Source organism: Furipterus horrens, unplaced genomic scaffold, assembly GCF_987537825.1.
Source record: "Furipterus horrens unplaced genomic scaffold, mFurHor1.1.pri manual_scaffold_1, whole genome shotgun sequence".
Taxonomy (NCBI): domain Eukaryota; kingdom Metazoa; phylum Chordata; class Mammalia; order Chiroptera; family Furipteridae; genus Furipterus; species Furipterus horrens.
In genome coordinates, this window is record NW_028327171.1 from 108106772 (window position 1) to 108123414 (window position 16643).

Below are 16643 nucleotides of genomic sequence, written 5' to 3' on the forward strand. Positions count from 1 at the left end.
TGAGGGCAATAAGAGTTAAAAGATATCATTAAACCATACCTTTTTTTTGATTGAAAAGAAAATTGTTTACTTCACAGTTACACATATCCTTGCCTCCCCCCTACCAAACCTAACCAGTTTTAGGAAGGTCAGAAACACCGTTTCCCTACTTCCAAAGTACAGTTCAGCTTTACTAGCGGCTGCCAATCATTCAATCTGATTGGGGAGGTCCTTTCTGTGCGGTGCTGCCCTTCAGCTCTCTATACAAAACTGCTGCGATTCTCGCCCTCCGTGCAAACTGTCTTCTTTCTGTAAATCGCGTGAATCTCCTCCCCTTCTCCAGAGCGTCCCTGCAAACACCACCAGTGTGGGAGACAGACACAGAGCGCGCCGCGCCCCTGTATATTCGCGGATGTCCATATATTCCTCTCTGTGTCCTCTTGACGCAGTGGTTGTTGCCAAGAGTCCTGACCATTCACAGAACCCCACGTAGGCTCTGTGTGCTTTCCATACCGTCCTCTGGTTCAAGACTCCTCCCATCCACCTGAGTGAGGCCTTGGAAGCATCCAAGCAATTCCGAATAATGAAAGACACCAGCCGCCGGCCTCAGATGTGAGGAGGCAGTCTGAAAGCTGCTTCCTTTTCCCTATCGACCAGGCGCAAACTCTGGGGTTTGTTTTTGGACTCCCCTGTTTCTGTAAGAATTTCCCCCCTCTCAGACTTAAGAGCCTTTATGATGTGATAAAGAACAATGGGCGAAGGCCTCATGCTCCTCTACCTGCTTCAAGCTGGACATGGTCGTCGTCCTACCTTCCCTTGGGTCCAGAGATCCCTAACAAGACTGGCAATTGGAGGGGTGGGTGACTTTCCCATATGGGGAAGGATCTTGCAGACTCCAGGTCAGAGCGCTGTTTCCGGGCACTGGCATGCTCGGTTTCCAAGGGCTGGCAGTGTTGTACTAATTGGCATCCTTGTCGTATTCTGAGGGCAATAAGAGTTAAAAGATATCATTAAACCATACCTTTTTTTAGATTGAAAAGAAAATTGTTTACTTCACAGTTACACATATCCTTGCTTCCCCCCTACCAAACCTAGCCAGTTTTAGGAAGGTCAGAAACACCATTTCCCTACTTCCAAAGAACAGTTCAGCTTTACTAGCGGCTGCCAATTATTCAATCTGATTGGCGAGGACCTTTCTGTGCGGTGGTGCCCTTCAGCTCTCCATACAGAACTGCTGCGATTCTCGGCCTCCGTGCAAACTGTCTTCTTTCTTAAAACCGCGTGGATATCCTCCCCTTCTCCAGAACGCCCCTGCAAACACACACAGACACAGGGCGCTCTGCGCAATTGAATATTCGCGACGGCCCATATATCCTTGACTGCGTCATCTTGACGCAGTGGGGGTTGCCAACAGTCCTGACCATTCATAGGACCCCACGGAGGCTCTGTGTGCTTTCCATACCGTCCTCTGGTTCAAGACTCCTCCCATCCACCTGAGTGAGGCCTTGGAAGCATCCAAGCAATTCTGAATAATGAAAGACACCAGCCGCCTGCCTCAGGCTTGTGGAGGCCGTCTGAAATCCGCTTCCTTTTCCCAATACCCCAGCCGCAAATTCTGGGGTTTGTTTATTGATCCCCTGTTTCTGTAAGAATTTCCCCCCTCTCAGACTTAAGAGCCTTTATGATGTGATAAAGAACAATGGGCGAAGGCCTCATGCTCCTCTACCTGCTTCAAGCTGGACTTGGTCGTCGTCCTACCTTCCCTTGGGTCCAGAGATCCCTAACAAGACTGGCGATTGGAGGGGTGTGTGAATTTCCCATATTGGGAAGGATCTCGCACACTCGAGGTCAGTGGGCTGTTTCCGGGTACTGGCATCCTCTGTTTCCAAGGGCTGGAACTCTTGTACTAGTTGGCATCCTTGTCGTATTCTGAGGGCAATAAGAGTTAAAAGATATCATTAAACCATACCTTTTTTTAGATTGAAAAGAAAATTGTTTACTTCACAGTTACACATATCCTTGCCTCCCCCCTACCAAACCTAGCCACTTTTAGGAAGGTCAGAAACACCAGTTCCCTACTTCCAAAGTACAGTTCAGCTTTACTAGCGGCTGCCAATTATTCAATCTGATTGGGGAGGTCCTTTCTGTGCGGTGCTGCCCTTCAGCTCTCTATACAAAACTGCTGCGATTCTCGGCCTCCGTGCAAACTGTCTTCTTTCTGTAAACCGCGTGAATCTCCTCCCCTTCTCCAGAGCGTCCCTGCAAACACCACCAGTGTGGGAGACAGACACAGAGCGCGCCGCGCCCCTGTATATTCGCGGATGTCCATATATTCCTATCTACGTCCTCTTGACGCAGTGGTTGTTGCCAAGAGTCCTGACCATTCACAGAACCCCACGTAGGCTCTGTGTGCTTTCCATACCGTCCTCTGGTTCAAAACTGCTCCCATCCACCTGAGTGAGGCCTTGGAAGCATCCAAGCAATTCCGAATAATGAAAGACACCAGCCGCCGGCCTCAGATGTGAGGAGGCAGTCTGAAAGCTGCTTCCTTTTCCCTATCGACCAGGCGCAAACTCTGGGGTTTGTTTTTGGACTCCCCTGTTTCTGTAAGAATTTCCCCCCTCTCAGACTTAAGAGCCTTTATGATGTGATAAAGAACAATGGGCGAAGGCCTCATGCTCCTCTACCTGCTTCAAGCTGGACATGGTCGTCGTCCTACCTTCCCTTGGGTCCAGAGATCCCTAACAAGACTGGCGATTGGAGGGGTGTGTGAATTTCCCATATTGGGAAGGATCTTGCACACTCGAGGTCAGTGGGCTGTTTCCGGGTCCTGGCATCCTCGGTTTCCAAGGGCTGGAACTCTTGTACTAGTTGGCATCCTTGTCGTATTCTGAGGGCAATAAGAGTTAAAAGATATCATTAAACCATACCTTTCTTTTGATTGAAAAGAAAATTGTTTACTTCACAGTTACACATATCCTTGCCACCCCTCTACCAAACCTAGCCAGTTTTAGGAAGGTCAGAAACACCGTTTCCCTACTTCTAAAGTACACTTCAGCTTTACTAGCGGCTGCCAATTATTCAATCTGATTGGGGAGGTCCTTTCTGTGCGGTGCTGCCCTTCAGCTCTCTATACAAAACTGCTGCGATTCTCGGCCTCCGTGCAAACTGTCTTCTTTCTGTAAATCGCGTGAATCTCCTCCCCTTCTCCAGAACGCCCCTGCAAACACACACAGACACAGAGCGCTCTGCGCAATTGAATATTCGCGGCTGCCCATATATCCCTGACTGCGTCATCTTGACGCAGTGGTTGTTGCCAACAGTCCTGACCATTCATAGGACCCCACGGAGGCTCTGTGTGCTTTCCATACCGTCCTCTGGTTCAAGACTCCTCCCATCCACCTGAGTGAGGCCTTGGAAGCATCCAAGCAATTCTGAATAATGAAAGACACCAGCCGCCGGCCTCAGATGTGAGGAGGCAGTCTGAAAGCTGCTTCCTTTTCCCTATTGACCAGGCGCAAACTCTGGGGTTTGTTTTTGGACTCCCCTGTTTCTGTAAGAATTTCCCCCCTCTCAGACTTAAGAGCCTTTATGATGTGATAAAGAACAATGGGCGAAGGCCTCATGCTCCTCTACCTGCTTCAAGCTGGACATGATCGTCGTCCTACCTTCCCTTGGGTCCAGAGATCCCTAACAAGACTGGCGATTGGAGGGGTGTGTGAATTTCCCATATTGGGAAGGATCTTGCACACTCCAGGTCAGTGGGCTGTTTCCGGGTACTGGCATCCTCGGTTTCTAAGGGCTGGAACTCTTGTACTAGTTGGCATCCTTGTCGTATTCTGAGGGCAATAAGAGTTAAAAGATATCATTAAACCATACCTTTTTTTTGATTGAAAAGAAAATTGTTTACTTCACAGTTACACATATCCTTGCCTCCCCCCTACCAAACCTAACCAGTTTTAGGAAGGTCAGAAACACCGTTTCCCTACTTCCAAAGTACAGTTCAGCTTTACTAGCGGCTGCCAATCATTCAATCTGATTGGGGAGGTCCTTTCTGTGCGGTGCTGCCCTTCAGCTCTCTATACAAAACTGCTGCGATTCTCGCCCTCCGTGCAAACTGTCTTCTTTCTGTAAATCGCGTGAATCTCCTCCCCTTCTCCAGAGCGTCCCTGCAAACACCACCAGTGTGGGAGACAGACACAGAGCGCGCCGCGCCCCTGTATATTCGCGGATGTCCATATATTCCTCTCTGTGTCCTCTTGACGCAGTGGTTGTTGCCAAGAGTCCTGACCATTCACAGAACCCCACGTAGGCTCTGTGTGCTTTCCATACCGTCCTCTGGTTCAAGACTCCTCCCATCCACCTGAGTGAGGCCTTGGAAGCATCCAAGCAATTCCGAATAATGAAAGACACCAGCCGCCGGCCTCAGATGTGAGGAGGCAGTCTGAAAGCTGCTTCCTTTTCCCTATCGACCAGGCGCAAACTCTGGGGTTTGTTTTTGGACTCCCCTGTTTCTGTAAGAATTTCCCCCCTCTCAGACTTAAGAGCCTTTATGATGTGATAAAGAACAATGGGCGAAGGCCTCATGCTCCTCTACCTGCTTCAAGCTGGACATGGTCGTCGTCCTACCTTCCCTTGGGTCCAGAGATCCCTAACAAGACTGGCAATTGGAGGGGTGGGTGACTTTCCCATATGGGGAAGGATCTTGCAGACTCCAGGTCAGAGCGCTGTTTCCGGGCACTGGCATGCTCGGTTTCCAAGGGCTGGCAGTGTTGTACTAATTGGCATCCTTGTCGTATTCTGAGGGCAATAAGAGTTAAAAGATATCATTAAACCATACCTTTTTTTAGATTGAAAAGAAAATTGTTTACTTCACAGTTACACATATCCTTGCTTCCCCCCTACCAAACCTAGCCAGTTTTAGGAAGGTCAGAAACACCATTTCCCTACTTCCAAAGAACAGTTCAGCTTTACTAGCGGCTGCCAATTATTCAATCTGATTGGCGAGGACCTTTCTGTGCGGTGGTGCCCTTCAGCTCTCCATACAGAACTGCTGCGATTCTCGGCCTCCGTGCAAACTGTCTTCTTTCTTAAAACCGCGTGGATATCCTCCCCTTCTCCAGAACGCCCCTGCAAACACACACAGACACAGGGCGCTCTGCGCAATTGAATATTCGCGACGGCCCATATATCCTTGACTGCGTCATCTTGACGCAGTGGGGGTTGCCAACAGTCCTGACCATTCATAGGACCCCACGGAGGCTCTGTGTGCTTTCCATACCGTCCTCTGGTTCAAGACTCCTCCCATCCACCTGAGTGAGGCCTTGGAAGCATCCAAGCAATTCTGAATAATGAAAGACACCAGCCGCCTGCCTCAGGCTTGTGGAGGCCGTCTGAAATCCGCTTCCTTTTCCCAATACCCCAGCCGCAAATTCTGGGGTTTGTTTATTGATCCCCTGTTTCTGTAAGAATTTCCCCCCTCTCAGACTTAAGAGCCTTTATGATGTGATAAAGAACAATGGGCGAAGGCCTCATGCTCCTCTACCTGCTTCAAGCTGGACTTGGTCGTCGTCCTACCTTCCCTTGGGTCCAGAGATCCCTAACAAGACTGGCGATTGGAGGGGTGTGTGAATTTCCCATATTGGGAAGGATCTCGCACACTCGAGGTCAGTGGGCTGTTTCCGGGTACTGGCATCCTCTGTTTCCAAGGGCTGGAACTCTTGTACTAGTTGGCATCCTTGTCGTATTCTGAGGGCAATAAGAGTTAAAAGATATCATTAAACCATACCTTTTTTTAGATTGAAAAGAAAATTGTTTACTTCACAGTTACACATATCCTTGCCTCCCCCCTACCAAACCTAGCCACTTTTAGGAAGGTCAGAAACACCAGTTCCCTACTTCCAAAGTACAGTTCAGCTTTACTAGCGGCTGCCAATTATTCAATCTGATTGGGGAGGTCCTTTCTGTGCGGTGCTGCCCTTCAGCTCTCTATACAAAACTGCTGCGATTCTCGGCCTCCGTGCAAACTGTCTTCTTTCTGTAAACCGCGTGAATCTCCTCCCCTTCTCCAGAGCGTCCCTGCAAACACCACCAGTGTGGGAGACAGACACAGAGCGCGCCGCGCCCCTGTATATTCGCGGATGTCCATATATTCCTATCTACGTCCTCTTGACGCAGTGGTTGTTGCCAAGAGTCCTGACCATTCACAGAACCCCACGTAGGCTCTGTGTGCTTTCCATACCGTCCTCTGGTTCAAAACTGCTCCCATCCACCTGAGTGAGGCCTTGGAAGCATCCAAGCAATTCCGAATAATGAAAGACACCAGCCGCCGGCCTCAGATGTGAGGAGGCAGTCTGAAAGCTGCTTCCTTTTCCCTATCGACCAGGCGCAAACTCTGGGGTTTGTTTTTGGACTCCCCTGTTTCTGTAAGAATTTCCCCCCTCTCAGACTTAAGAGCCTTTATGATGTGATAAAGAACAATGGGCGAAGGCCTCATGCTCCTCTACCTGCTTCAAGCTGGACATGGTCGTCGTCCTACCTTCCCTTGGGTCCAGAGATCCCTAACAAGACTGGCGATTGGAGGGGTGTGTGAATTTCCCATATTGGGAAGGATCTTGCACACTCGAGGTCAGTGGGCTGTTTCCGGGTCCTGGCATCCTCGGTTTCCAAGGGCTGGAACTCTTGTACTAGTTGGCATCCTTGTCGTATTCTGAGGGCAATAAGAGTTAAAAGATATCATTAAACCATACCTTTCTTTTGATTGAAAAGAAAATTGTTTACTTCACAGTTACACATATCCTTGCCACCCCTCTACCAAACCTAGCCAGTTTTAGGAAGGTCAGAAACACCGTTTCCCTACTTCTAAAGTACACTTCAGCTTTACTAGCGGCTGCCAATTATTCAATCTGATTGGGGAGGTCCTTTCTGTGCGGTGCTGCCCTTCAGCTCTCTATACAAAACTGCTGCGATTCTCGGCCTCCGTGCAAACTGTCTTCTTTCTGTAAATCGCGTGAATCTCCTCCCCTTCTCCAGAACGCCCCTGCAAACACACACAGACACAGAGCGCTCTGCGCAATTGAATATTCGCGGCTGCCCATATATCCCTGACTGCGTCATCTTGACGCAGTGGTTGTTGCCAACAGTCCTGACCATTCATAGGACCCCACGGAGGCTCTGTGTGCTTTCCATACCGTCCTCTGGTTCAAGACTCCTCCCATCCACCTGAGTGAGGCCTTGGAAGCATCCAAGCAATTCTGAATAATGAAAGACACCAGCCGCCGGCCTCATATGTGAGGAGGCAGTCTGAAAGCTGCTTCCTTTTCCCTATTGACCAGGCGCAAACTCTGGGGTTTGTTTTTGGACTCCCCTGTTTCTGTAAGAATTTCCCCCCTCTCAGACTTAAGAGCCTTTATGATGTGATAAAGAACAATGGGCGAAGGCCTCATGCTCCTCTACCTGCTTCAAGCTGGACATGATCGTCGTCCTACCTTCCCTTGGGTCCAGAGATCCCTAACAAGACTGGCGATTGGAGGGGTGTGTGAATTTCCCATATTGGGAAGGATCTTGCACACTCCAGGTCAGTGGGCTGTTTCCGGGTACTGGCATCCTCGGTTTCCAAGGGCTGGAACTCTTGTACTAGTTGGCATCCTTGTCGTATTCTGAGGGCAATAAGAGTTAAAAGATATCATTAAACCATACCTTTTTTTTGATTGAAAAGAAAATTGTTTACTTCACAGTTACACATATCCTTGCCTCCCCCCTACCAAACCTAACCAGTTTTAGGAAGGTCAGAAACACCGTTTCCCTACTTCCAAAGTACAGTTCAGCTTTACTAGCGGCTGCCAATCATTCAATCTGATTGGGGAGGTCCTTTCTGTGCGGTGCTGCCCTTCAGCTCTCTATACAAAACTGCTGCGATTCTCGCCCTCCGTGCAAACTGTCTTCTTTCTGTAAATCGCGTGAATCTCCTCCCCTTCTCCAGAGCGTCCCTGCAAACACCACCAGTGTGGGAGACAGACACAGAGCGCGCCGCGCCCCTGTATATTCGCGGATGTCCATATATTCCTCTCTGCGTCCTCTTGACGCAGTGGTTGTTGCCAAGAGTCCTGACCATTCAGAGAACCCCACGTAGGCTCTGTGTGCTTTCCATACCGTCCTCTGGTTCAAGACTCCTCCCATCCACCTGAGTGAGGCCTTGGAAGCATCCAAGCAATTCCGAATAATGAAAGACACCAGCCGCCGGCCTCAGATGTGAGGAGGCAGTCTGAAAGCTGCTTCCTTTTCCCTATCGACCAGGCGCAAACTCTGGGGTTTGTTTTTGGACTCCCCTGTTTCTGTAAGAATTTCCCCCCTCTCAGACTTAAGAGCCTTTATGATGTGATAAAGAACAATGGGCGAAGGCCTCATGCTCCTCTACCTGCTTCAAGCTGGACATGGTCGTCGTCCTACCTTCCCTTGGGTCCAGAGATCCCTAACAAGACTGGTGATTGGAGAGTTGTGTGAATTTCCCATATTGGGAAGGATCTTGCACACTCGAGGTCAGTGGGCTGTTTCCGGGTACTGGCATCCTCGGTTTCCAAGGGCTGGAACTCTTGTACTAGTTGGCATCCTTGTCGTATTCTGAGGGCAATAAGAGTTAAAAGATATCATTAAACCATACCTTTTTTTTGATTGAAAAGAAAATTGTTTACTTCACAGTTACACATATCCTTGCCTCACCCCTACCAAACCTAGCCAGTTTTAGGAAGGTCAGAAACACCATTTCCCTACTTCCAAAGAACAGTTCAGCTTTACTAGCGGCTGCCAATTATTCAATCTGATTGGCGAGGACCTTTCTGTGCGGTGGTGCCCTTCAGCTCTCCATACAGAACTGCTGCGATTCTCGGCCTCCGTGCAAACTGTCTTCTTTCTTAAAACCGCGTGGATATCCTCCCCTTCTCCAGAACGCCCCTGCAAACACACACAGACACAGGGCGCTCTGCGCAATTGAATATTCGCGACTGCCCATATATCCCTGACTGCGTCATCTTGACGCAGTGGGTGTTGGCAACAGTCCTGACCATTCATAGGACCCCACGGAGGCTCTGTGTGCTTTCCATACCGTCCTCTGGTTCAAGACTCCTCCCATCCACCTGAGTGAGGCCTTGGAAGCATCCAAGCAATTCTGAATAATGAAAGACACCAGCCGCCGGCCTCAGGCTTTTGGAGGCCGTCTGAAATCCTCTTCCTTTTCCCAATAACCCAGCCGCAAACTCTGGGGTTTGTTTATTGACTCCCCTGTTTCTGTAAGAATTTCCCCCCTCTCAGACTTAAGAGCCTTTATGATGTGATAAAGGACAATGGGCGAAGGCCTCATGTTCCTCTACCTGCTTCAAGCTGGACATGGTCGTCGTCCTACCTTCCCTTGGGTCCAGAGATCCCTAACAAGACTGGCAATTGGAGGGGTGGGTGACTTTCCCATATTGGGAAGGATCTCGCACACTCGAGGTCAGTGGGCTCTTTCCGGGTACTGGCATCCTCGGTTTCCAAGGGCTGGCAGTGTTGTACTAGTTGGCATCCTTGTCGTATTCTGAGGGCAATAAGAGTTAAAAGATATCATTAAACCATACCTTTTTTTTGATTGAAAAGAAAATTGTTTACTTCACAGTTACACATATCCTTGCCTCCCCCCTACCAAACCTAGCCAGTTTTAGAAAGGTCAGAAACACCGTTTCCCTACTTCCAAAGTACAGTTCAGCTTTACTAGCGGGTGCCAATCATTCAATCTGATTGGGGAGGTCCTTTCTGTGCGGTGCTGCCCTTCAGCTCTCCATACAGAACTGCTGTGATTCTCGCCCTCCGTGCAAACTGTCTTCTTTCTGTAAATCGCGTGAATCTCCTCCCCTTCTCCAGAGCGTCCCTGCAAACACCACCAGTGTGGGAGACAGACACAGAGCGCGCCGCGCCCCTGTATATTCGCGGATGTCCATATATTCCTATCTGCGTCCTCTTGACGCAGTGGTTGTTGCCAACAGTCCTGACCATTCACAGAACCCCACATAGGCTCTGCGTGCTTTCCATACCGTCCTCTGGTTCAAGACTCCTCCCATCCACCTGAGTGAGGCCTTGGAAGCATCCAAGCAATTTTGAATAATGAAAGACACCAGCCGCCAGCCTCAGGCCTGTGGAGGCAGTCTGAAAGCTGCTTCCTTTTCCCAATCCCCCAGCCGGAAACGCTGGGGTTTGTTTATTGACTCCCCTGTTTCTGTAACAGTTTCTCCCCTCTCAGACTTAAGAGCCTTTACGATCTTATAAAGGACAATGGGTGAATGCCTCATGCTCCTCTAACTGCTTCAAGCTGGACATGGTCGTCGTCCTACCTTCCCTTGGGTCCAGAGATCCCTAACAAGACTGGCGATTGGAGGGGTGGGTGACTTTCCCATATGAGGAAGGATCTTGCACACTCCAGGTCAGTGGGCTGTTTCCGGGTACTGGCATGCGCGGTTTCCAAGGGCTGGCACTGTTGGACTAGTTGGCATCCTTGTCATATTCTGAGGGCAATAAGAGTTAAAAGATATCTTTAAAACCATATCTTTTTTTTTAAGTTAAAAGAAAATTGTTTACTTCACAGTTACACATATCCTTGCCTCCCCCCTACCAAACCTAGCCAGTTTTAGGAAGTTCAGAAACACCGTTTCCCTACTTCCCAAGCACAGTTCAGCTTTACCAGTGGCTGCCAAATATTCAATCTGATTGGGGAGGTCCTTTCTGTGCGGTGGTGCCCTTCAGCTCTCCATACAGAACTGCTGCGATTCTCGGCCTCCGTGCAAACTGTTTTCTTTTTCTGTAAACCGCGTGGATCTCCTCCCCTTCTCCAGAGCATCCCTGCAAACACCGCCTTCGTGGGCGACAGCCCCAACGCGCGCCGGGCCCCTAAATTTTCGTGACTGCCCATGTATCCCTGACTGCGTCCTCTTGACCCAGTGGGTGTTGGCAACAGTCCTGAGCATTCACAGAACCCCACGTAGGCTCTGTGTGCTTTCCATACCGTCCCCTTGTTCAAGACTCCTCCCATCCACCTGAGTGAGGCCTTGGAATCATCCAAGCAATTCTGCATAATGAAAGACAGCAGCCACCAGCCTCAGGTGTGTTTATGCAGTCTGAAAGCTGCTTCCTTTTCACTATCTCCGAGCTGTTAACTCTGTGGTTTGTTTTTAAACTCCCCCCCTTCCGTAACAGTAACTCTTCTTTTCTTTTGCTGCTTTTAAGATTATTTCTTTGTTTTGAACCTTTGTCATTTTAATAATGATGTGTCTTCGTGTTTTCCACTTTGGGTCTTGCTTTTTTGGGACTCTTGTATTTCCTGCAGTTATATGTCTATATTCTTTTCTTATTTGGAATCTTTTCCTTCATTATTTTTTCGCATATTTTTTCAATTTGTTTCTCTCTCTCTTCTTCTTCTGGCACCCCTGTGATTCAGATGTTGGCATATTTAATGTTATTGTAGAGGTTTCTAAGACTCACCTCATTTTTTTCAATTCTTGTTTCCTCATTTTCTATTGGTTGACTTTTTTTCTTTCTTATTTTCCAAATCGTTGATTTGATCCTCAGTTCCCTTCCCTTAACCTTTGTTTTCGTGTGGGTTTCTTTTTTGTTTCATTTAGCATAGCCTTCGTTCTTCCCTCATGCATTTGCCATACTTAAACATATTTGTGAAGTTTATGAGAATTTTTATCCCCAATGTTTTGAACTCTGTGTCTGTTATGTTGGCTATCTCGTCTTCGCTTATTTCTTCACACTGGGACCTTGATCTGTTCCCCATTTTGGCCCATATTTCTCTGTCTGCTCATCTTGACAGGCTCCTGTGTTTGTTTGCCTCTGTGTCTCAGGTAGAGCTGTTGCTTCTGCTAAATTTAAGGGGTGGAGCCTTAGGTATTCATCAGTACAGGGCGACCCGTTTCACCACATTGTGACATGTGACACTGTATGTGGGGGAGGGGTCTGAGAGTAAGTAATATCACTTGCTCAGTGCTCACCCCTGTTCCAGGCACTTTTCCCACTTCTGCATGGGACTGGTGCTCCTCTTGTTATTGCTCTGGCTGTCGTTCTCAATGTGGTTAAGTCTGAGGACGCTCTAATACCGTCGAGCCCTTTAAACAAGCGGACTCTATTGAGAGACTAGCAGCTTTTCCTGCTGGCCCAACCGCCCTGGTTTGCACTGTCAGAAGCAATGAGACTTTTATTTTATCTGGAGCTGGAACCATGAGCTGTGCAGTCTGGTCCGGTTCTGGGAACACTCCCCAGGTGTCCCTCCTGACTTTTTAAAACATGTTACTGTGTTTTCCGTCGGCCTGCTGCTGTGGCTTCTCCTGCTGCTACCATACCAGAAGTCCTCTTCACCCCAGCTCTGCCCCTCCTACCTGTCCAGATGAGTATCTCTTCTTTATATCTTTGTTTGTTGAACTTTCATGCAGTTTGATTTTCTGGAACTTCTGACTGTCTCTAGCTTTGAGGTAGTTGTATTCTTTCTTAGTTGTGGATGGAGATGCAGCATGTCTATCCAGGCCACCATCTTGGCTGGAAGTTCTGTTTTCTGTTTTATTGCTTTGGCTCTGGTCTTTAAAATTTTTGATTTTGTACTTTGATTTTCATTTGCTCTCAAAGTAAAGCAGACGATCCTATATTTGAGACCTCTCTTTTCAGAGTATTTTTAGGAATATAAATTTCCCTCTAAGTGCTGCTTTAGCTATATTCCTTAGATATTTACATAATGTTTCATTCACTTTAAATTCTAATATCTCTTTTGAGTTCTTAGTTGACCATGGTTTATTTAGAAATATGTCATTTAGTTTTCAAATATTTTGGGGAATTTTCCAGAAATTTGTTATTGATTTATTATTTAGTTGTGTTGTGCTCAGAGAACATACTTTGTATGATTTATTAAAAAAAAATAACTACTAAGGTCTAATTTGCATACCACTATGCATGGTGTTAATCTTTTAAAATTTATTGATCTTTCTATTATGGATCAGCATGTAGTTTATCTTGATAAATGTTACCTGTGCACTTGAAAAAAAATGTGTCTCTGCTGGTGTTGAGTATTTTATAAATGTCAGTAGGTTAAGTGGTTGATACAATTGTTTAAGTCTTTCATATTTTACTGATGATCTCTCTCCTTATTTTTTTGGTTATTGAGACAGATACTAAAATCTCTGAGTATTAGTTTGAATTTTTCTATTTCTCCTTGTAGTCCTATCAGTTTTGCTTCAGATAGTTAAAAATTCTTATTAAATGCAAAAACTTTAGGATGATACATCCAATTGATTAATTGAAATATCCCTCTTTATCCCTGGTAATATTATTTGCTCTGAAATCTTTGTCTGATGTTAATATAGATAAGAACATTTAAAATTTTAATAGAAATCACCAAATTGCCTCTCCAAAAATCAATGTCATTACATAAGGTTATCCCCCATTCTGGTCCACATTTATTGAGATTTTGATATGAACCTTTCTCTAAACATGTAATGTTTATTCTCAGTTTGGGATGAGATAATGCTCTTGCCATGCCTATGGTTCTCTATCTGAACAAAGTGGTGGCAGTTAATAGCAGCTCTGCCATCGGGTATGTGTGTGTGTGTGTGTGTGTGTGTGTCTGGGGGGTAGGCTGGGGTTTTGTGGGGAGTATGGGCTAGGGTTTTGTCGTAGGGTTAAATGGAGGCAAAATTTAGAAAAGATAAATTAGAAGTACTTTCATTGTCACAGGAGGTGGTAAGTAGGGGGCATTTGGTTGCTTTAAGGCAGTTCAAGATACCAGGGCCAGATGCATTAGATCTCAATCTCATGGTAGTTAACTTGTGATTTCAGAGTCACTATTAATAATTTTCAAAAACTGGCACCTGATATATATCCAAGATTGGAGACAGGTAACTGTACAACAAACGAAGTACATTGTGACATTCATTAAAAATGCGATGAATACATGGAGATAGAAAGGGTTCATTAAAACTTATTTAATTCATTCTATTTGCTGTTAGAGATACCTAGTTGGTAGATCTGGAAAGGTCTCACCCAGGTGCTTTGACCCAGAGAGAGGTAGAACTAGGTAGGTTGCCAGAGACAAACAGACCCAGAAGATTCTGGCTGGTGGGTAGCATGCCATCAACTTTAGAGTAGGATCTGGTTTTCCTATTAGGTGTGTGTAACACATTAGGTCAGGCCACAGCCTCTCCATTTGCCTGGATGAGGCAGCAGCAACAGCTCCCAACACACCACATTAAGTACTCAGGTTAAAGAGCCTCTGTTTTATAGGCTCTGCAGTCACTAGAACTATAAACAGAGTACTGGCTAATTATTGTTTAATTATTGCTTAAAGACCAATTGGCACAATACAATCACTGCATTAATTACCCCATACAGCATCTGCTTTCTTTCTTTTTTTCCGTCATCCCTATTCCTCCCCAGCCCCTCTCCCCACTTTAATTGAAATTCAGCTTGCTGTAACACCGCCTTTCTCCTGGCCAACTGGATCTCTCCATTCACATGAGGAAGACGAACAAAACAGAGAAAGCCCCCGGGATTAGGGAGTTTTGACAGCTGTCCAAGAGAAGCGCTGAGATACTGGCCAAGTACTGAAGCAGGACAGAGACAAATGAGAGACAGAAGAGTGACAGAGGGAGGGACAGATAGGCAGGGACACGCCGCAATAGGAACGAACTGGACAAAGAGTCACAGAGGCGGGCAGAAGTGTTTAGAGAGGGAACAGGAAGAGACAACTAAAAAAGGAAAGAACTACGGGGAGATCGTGATGAAAATGCAAGAGGCTCTGGAGTGAAGGAAGACAGGAGAGAGCTTATCTGGGTGGGGGGAGTCCAGCCTCTAGGGACAGGTCAGTGCAGCTTGGGGACGTGTCTGAAAAGGAGGAAGACAATCAGCTTAGGGTTCCCCGTCACACACCTGGGAGAGGGGTGTGGCGTGGAGCACACACGGAGCAAGGGGAAGGCTGGGCGAGCAGTGCTGGGGCTGCAGAGCCCCGGTCGAGCCCGGCGAGCGCCCAGCGGCCCCACCCCCTCCTCCGCCGCCTCCTTCGTGGGGCTTTTCCTGCGGGGCTCAGGAAGGCGGCCTAGTGCCGCCAGGAACAATAGCTCCGGGCCGGCTCTCTGCTCCCGGAGAGACCGGCTCCGGGACGCAGGGCGAGGAGGCGACCCCGCCGCCGGGGGTCCGCGGGGAGCCCCCGGCCCGGGCCAAAGCCTCAGTGGAGCTCGGCGCTGCTCGGGTCATTGTTGGCCGGGACTGAGGAGCGGGAGCCGGGGGAGGAGCTGGGGAGGCGGTGGCGGCGGCCGCGGGAGCCAGAGGGGGAGCCAGAGAGCGAGGGAGGGAGGGAGGCAGCGAGCGAGCGGGCTAGCTAACGAGAGAGGGAGGAGGTAGAGAGACAGGGAGGGTGGGAGGGAGGGGGGAAAATAAAGAGGAGAGCGGAGCAGGGCTGAACAATAGAGACAGGCAGAAGGGTGAGGAGGAGAGCCAGCTGCCGCTGCTGGGCAAGAACCGGCGCCCAGGCAGCCCGGACTCCGGCCCCGGACCCCGGCCCCGGCCAGACAGCAGGCGGCCAGAGCCCCCGGGGGAAGGAGCACCATGGGGGAGCCGGCGGCAGGCGCCCCCAGCCCGCCGCGCACCTCTGCTTGAGGGAGGCTTGGCGTCCTCTGCCCCAGCCCGCGCCGCCCCCAGCCCTCGAAGCCCGGAGTCCGCCGGGTCTGCGGCTGCAGCCGCTGCGCCCCGTGCCCTCCGCCCACCCGGTGCAGAGCAGTCCTCGGCCCCAGGCTTCGCCGGCCCCCGGGGGCCCTCCCCCAGTCATGAACCCCCCGGAGGGGGCAGCGGAGGAAGGAGGAGCAGCTGATTCGGACGTGGATGCCTTTTTCAGGACAGGTAGACTGGGCAGGGCGCTGGCAGCCGGGGGTAGGGCTGCTGCCTTGGACGCAGCGTCTCGGACAAGTTTGGGGAAGCGGGCTGTTGCTGGGGTGTGCGTGTTGGGGGACCGTCCCCCACATCGTCCGGGTTGGAGTTGCCGAGATTCTTGTTGTTATGGAAATGCTGGTCGCGTTTCGGGGATGAGTGGGGGCTGGGAGCTCGGCGCCCCCCCTCGGTGTTCACCTCACTTGCGGGAGTCTGTGGTGGGGAGGCGGGAGGCGGTTCCCTCGGCCGCCTTCTCCCAGAGCACGGGGATGGGGCGATGTTGGATCACTTTGCAGCGCGCCCGCCGCTCCAGCTACCGGCGAACCCGGCCCCTCCCTCGATACCCTTCTCCCAGCGTCTCTCAGCCCGGCTCTGGCCGCCCTGGTCAGGCTCCCCTTCTCGGGCCAGGGGCCCGGGTCTCGGGGCCCTGATGTGCAAAAAGGAAGGCCGCGGGGACCCGGAGTCACGCAGGCTGCAGGCTGACAGTCAGGAGCGGAGTGGACCCAGGACGGTCCAGCAGGGTGTGTGGGGGGAGCCAGCGTCTTAGATTTGGGAGGCAGATCGTTCTGGGAGAGCGGTGGGCGCCTCAGGTCTCCTCCTTGTCCTACTCTTCTCCAGTTCTGGGAACGGATGCAATTTTCATAAGAATCACTTATTCCTGGAAGTGTGAGTTAGCGTCCCCCTCATACACACCCACTGCTGAGTCTTTGCTTGCCTGTGGTTCATAAAGCCCCCAG

General features: G+C 49.4%; 1 protein-coding gene across 5 annotated transcripts in view; it reads left to right on the plus strand.

The window, feature by feature from the left end:
* Positions 1 to 15763: 15763 nt before the first annotated feature.
* KALRN (kalirin RhoGEF kinase) overlaps positions 15764 to 16643 on the plus strand; it is a 684790-nt gene continuing 683910 nt past the window's right edge. For all 5 annotated transcript variants that reach the window (XM_090277665.1, XM_090277675.1, XM_090277684.1 and 2 more), the window contains exon 1: positions 15764 to 15879. In XM_090277665.1, the coding sequence (XP_090133791.1) occupies positions 15807 to 15879 (73 nt within the window). In that variant the 5' untranslated portion in view covers positions 15764 to 15806. The remainder of the gene's footprint in view (positions 15880 to 16643) is intronic.